Here is a 5,352-nt window from a genome sequence, read left to right on the forward strand (position 1 = left end):
TAATTGGCATTCATAACTTCCGACAACACCAGAATAACTAGCTGGTAGAACGCTACCAGCCGTTCTTCTTGTCTTTTATCTATTTCACCGGATAAACACAGCAGAACGCGGTGGTTTGTGATCAGCCGCCGGTGGTGATGGGTAATCTGATCCCAGCAGGTACGACACCAACACGAACCATGCATGAACAATACTTTCAAAGAGATCCATCTCTCGCCTGGTGACTCTTAGTTTATTTCAGTCCATCCAATCAGAGACAGGAGCTAGGGAATGGGGTGCTGCTTCTTCCTAAATCCTCCCTTAGGGAAAACAATGATCCAGCTCTGATTACGGGATTCCAGGATTCCCCAGGGCCAGGAATAATCCTTCCTGCTTTTTTTTCCATCGGAGAGGGGGCATCCTGGGCTTATCAGTGGCACCATGCCCAATGATAGCCCACAGAACTGTATGATAAGGCTCCTGTCTCTCACTGTCATTCTGCATCAATACCAGGACCCTACCTGCAGACTGCTAGTGCTTTTATGGCATAAACCAGAAAGACAGCTCTTTGGATATACAATATGCACCAGCAATGTTTTTTATCTTCCAGCGCAGTGCAATCTGTTTGTGTTCATCTCATGATTGATAAATTATTATGGAAATAGATAGTGAGGATGGTGAAATTAAATCTGAAACAGGTATCCACTGTCTTCTCACCCAGGAATAACAACAGTAGAGATGTGATTCTTGTGATAATTTTCTGTTTCTATAAACTGTGCTCACAGTTTAATTAATTGATGTACATGACCTATATATGAATGTGTGTGCAGTCCATATATAGTCACCTTAGCCTTGACAGCCTGCTTTACTGGTTCAGCTGGCATTATATTCAGACAGTAAACTGCCTTGATTAACTGCAGGGTTCAAAAGTCTTTAAGTCAAATACATTTATTTTTACTTCTCTGTTTTGGTTTGAGGGGGAGGAGGTGGGAGTGGGGGGTTAAGGGGGTATATTTAAAGCTGAATGAGGCACTCAATTTGTGGGTCAAATTGTCAAATGTGTCGCATTACCCGAAGAATTCCACTAACGCCGGTACCCGGGGACCTTTGAGCTTTGACACACACAGTTAGCGAATGAAAATAACCAAAACCGAAGTTTGATTTAAACATGCATTGTGTAGGCCTATAGAAAGCTGAATAGTACAGTAAAGCGGTGTCAAGTGTCTTACAGGTCTCCAATGGCATTTGAGATAATGGATAACTTCAATGACAGCAGGACACAGTCTGAGATTTAGACTAATGCTCTTGGACCTGAGCCAAATACCAGATCCACGTTTGTAACTCAGTGCATGTCTCTCTATACCTCCTGCAAAGAGGGTGACTTTTGACGTTGATAATGACCTACTCCTAGTTCTATGTGTGCTTAGGGTTGAAGGAAAAACTAACCACAACCATCCAGTAGATTAGAAATTGACTCATACATGTGTTAGATCCAAGACTGTCTATGTTCAATTCTACAGACCCATCAAAAATGTGCAAATGAAATTAGTATTGAAAAAGTCAATGGAAATTGAATTATGGTGCCAAACAAGTGTGTTAAAGGAAAAATCCACTCAAAAACTAAATATATATATGTATTTTTTTATTAGTCCATTGTTGATACATTCCCAAAATCTTTAAAAGAAAGATTTACATTTTAGTCATTTAGCAGACGCTCTTATTAAGTGCATACATATATTTTTTTTCATACCCTGTGGGGGTACCGGACACCCCCGCAGCCCCCGCAAGTTGGGGGGCCCACGAGCTCTGGGGGCCAATGTGCCTGTCTGACATCGATGTCTATAATTTTTTTATTTTATAAATCATTTTGACAGTAACCCTCCAAAAAGTCATTCATAAACCTTTTTCATTTCCATTTACTAGGAACCCAAGTATTTGTTTCTTGGGATTAAAAAATGTGACTGATCAAAGTGCCTCAGGCCTTGAAAAAAAATAGTCTAATTGAACTGATTGAAATTAAGGGGATATCGGTGAACAAATATCTTGGTCAAGGCTACGACGGCGCCAGTGCAATGGGTGGAGCTTACGCAGGTGTTCAAAAGCGCATATCAGACCGAGAGCGTAATGCTTCTTAGGTAGTTCTTTATGAGTTTTAGTTTAGAAAAAGATCTCTCTGCAGAAGCAACAGTTACAGGGATGGTTAGCTGTGGACAAAAATGGCATTCTCGCACCCTCTGCGCAATCAAGGTTAGTTATCGCCCGGGCCGGAGTACTGAAATGACAGGGGCAGCTGAAGGGGGTGGATGATATGGTGGGCGCGGAGCGGGAGGGTATGGAAGGAGGGGGGCTAGGGGTGAAACTTAGTAAGTGTGGCTGTGGTGCTTCCCAGTCAGTGTGGGCTAGGGGTTGGTTTCAGCCACCTGCTCCCTCCCCTCTTGTCACCACACTCCTCCTCAGATCCTCAGTGCTGTCCCCTGGACAAATACACACGTTTTTACTGCTCTGCTACACTCCACTTGGCCAGCACTTCCAGGGCGGGTATCCAACAACATTTATTATCTGAAAGACGTTAAGTGAGAATGTCCACGGCCTCTGCTGACTGTCCCAGCTCTTCCCAAAGCTGCTTAGCAGCCAAACCTACTGGTCTAGGTGGTTCCGTAGCTAAGGCTTCCGGGTAATGCTGTTGGACGTCTTGTCATCTAGACATTGGGAATCCTGCTGAAGAAGCATCAATGGGAGCCAAGCAGTCCAAGGAGGAGGAGATGAAGAGGCAGGCAAGGAAGAGTGCCGGTCGTGAGGACAGCTTGACGTCAGTGGAGCGGATCCGCAACCACACGTACAAACAGTGGGGCTACAGCATGCTCAGCCTGGCCCGCCGCGGCCTCAAGGAACCCCCCGAGGAACTGTGGCATGTGACAGAGCTTGAGAAGCTCAATCTGTCATTGAACTGCCTGCAGGCTCTGCCCCCCGCCCTTAGCATCCTCAGCAACCTGGTGGTCCTCAACCTGTGGGGGAACCAGCTGACCAGCCTGCCCCCAGAGATCGGCCAACTCAGACACCTCCGTGTCCTGTTCTGCTACCGCAACCGGCTGACCGAGGTACCAGAGGAGCTGGGCAACTGCACCAGGCTGGAGGTCCTCAGCCTGGCCAACAACCAGATATCTGGCCTCCCCGCCTCCTTCGCCAGCCTGACCTGCTTGCGCAAGCTCAACCTCAGCCACAACAAAATCGTTCACATCCCCGGTTGCGTCTACACCATGAAGAGTCTGGTCTTCCTCCACCTGGCCTGCAACAGGCTGGAGTGCATCGCCGAGAGCATCGCGGCACTGGTGGAGCTCAAGATCCTCATCGTGGAGGGGAACGAAATCCACTCACTGCCCAAGATGATCTGCTGCCTGACGCGCCTGGAGCTGCTCAACGTGGACTTCAACGACATCCAGAATGTGCCCCAAGAGATGCACCAGCTCAGCAGGCTGGAGAAGCTGGCCTGCCACCCTTTGGATAAGGGGCTCCACATCATGCAGAACCCCTTGCAGAAACAAATCAAAGAAGTGCTGGAAGGAGGCCTCACCGCCCTGTTTAATTATCTCAAATCTAATTGAGACTGCTCCACAGAAGAAGGGAACATTCCTGGTCTTGATCAGTGTGCATTTAATCTGCGGACCCACTTTTGGTCTCCATAAGGGAACTAAAGTACTTCCATTGTTGCTGCTCATGAGTAGGATAAGATGCTGTGATCCTCAACATGCATGAGAAAAGGATGAGAAAAAGGTTAAATTGTGTTTTTAAAAAAAACTTTCTGTAGATAACAAGACGATGCAAATGACTCTGCAACTGTGATTTTGCAAAAATGATTAGGCTACTAATTGAATGACTGTAGTCCTGATTCTAATGGTTCTTATGTAGAGTTATACCTAGCAACTCTGTATAAATTGGGACATATTATCATTATAAACTTAAAGCAACTTACAAGTGAGTGAAACGCTCAATGGGGCTAAACACATTGTATGGAAATAGACTTGGACTGTTGGGAGGCAGGGTTAGAGGAAATAGTCTAACATGTAGCGGAGTTCTGACGTCAGAATCCTCACACTCTCTACCAGAGGAGTCCAGAGAAGAGAAGAGGTCATGTTTCAGGTCCCGAGTGAGAACACCTAACAAAGCTATCCTCTTTGTTCTTAACAAACCTTGTTTGTTTTGTCTTGCTGTTGGGGGAGCGAGCCGGGAAATTTCTCTGACCTGCTGCATAGAACTTGCTGAGCCCAGTTGACCTCCACTCCCCCCAACCTCTCATTTAGCTATCTAAACTATCCTTCCAGGATCAAGATCGGGATGCTTCCATTACATCAACTAAAAGGTCAGCCTTGAGCCCAGCTGTGTTTGCTGCTGTAGTTACCGACCACTTCGTTTAAGAGCTACAAGCAAAACGCTGTTGCCAGGCTCCAACTCCAGCCAGCTCGAAGGATCACATGCTATACTGCACACAGTCAATAGACCTACAGTCTTAATCATGGCTATTGGATTGACATTTTGATTGGAGTAGCATTTAAGTTTTTGAATGTAGCACCTCATTGCACCAGAAGGTAGCATTTCAAAAACCAACCGAATGATGTGTTAAGTACTGCCTGACTGTACAGTAAGCCATTTTAAAATGTAATCTTATTCCTTAGGATTGCCTATTGGTGTGTTAGTTTGAGGGGCAAATGTGCTCATGACTATTTTATCTAAATGTTCTTATGTCCTTATAAACTGAGGTGTAAATAAATACAAGATATTTATCCCAAAAAAAACTTTGCCTCAAATATTTCTGTGAACTCAGAACTCTCACACAACACAAAATGGTTCATGTAAAATTTCATGTGTGTTTCAGAAACGTTGTATCAACATCATAGACATTCAACCTGTACTTTTTGTGACTGCATCTCAGACAATCCATATAAAAACATCACACAAGCACATTAACATTCTGACGCATATAGAGAATGTCTAATGCAAGCTTGTAAAAGTAATTTCCCTGAGATGTACTATTTATAATTACTATGTGGTTTGGGCATTGAGGTGAGTCACTGTGATTGCTGCAGGGTGGTACATTGAGTTACAGTGACCTCTGCTGACATGGCTCGTCTGGTGCGGTTGTTTGTTTTGAACGCAATTTAGATATGGACATGAGTAAGGATTTTCTGTCAACCCGAATGACACCTCTACAACACTTATCAAACATTACCAGCCAATCTTCATCGAGCAGTGGCCATTAATCTGAATTGCACACTGATAGAAAGAAAAGTTTGTCAAAGTAGAAGTTTTAATACTATCCACCTCCACTCAAATGCTGAGTTCTAGAGTTCCATTTGGCTAGTAAATCAGACTTGGCAA

General features: G+C 44.7%; 1 protein-coding gene across 1 annotated transcript; it reads left to right on the plus strand.

Moving 5' to 3' along the window:
• The first annotated feature begins 2,385 nt into the window (after positions 1-2,385).
• LOC121570451 (leucine-rich repeat-containing protein 30-like) lies at positions 2,386-4,758 on the plus strand. The gene has a single exon (XM_041881911.2). It carries the CDS (start codon positions 2,712-2,714, stop codon positions 3,579-3,581), a length of 870 nt encoding a protein of 289 aa, XP_041737845.1. The 5' UTR covers positions 2,386-2,711; the 3' UTR covers positions 3,582-4,758.
• Positions 4,759-5,352: the final 594 nt, after the last annotated feature.

The sequence above is a fragment of the Coregonus clupeaformis genome, chromosome 7, assembly GCF_020615455.1.
Source record: "Coregonus clupeaformis isolate EN_2021a chromosome 7, ASM2061545v1, whole genome shotgun sequence".
Classification (NCBI taxonomy): Eukaryota; Metazoa; Chordata; class Actinopteri; order Salmoniformes; family Salmonidae; genus Coregonus; species Coregonus clupeaformis.

Excerpts from the sequence above, each read along its gene's own strand:
- LOC121570451 (XM_041881911.2), top strand. The coding sequence starts at position 2,712 with ATGGGAGCCAAGCAGTCCAAGGAGGAGGAGATGAAGAGGCAGGCAAGG.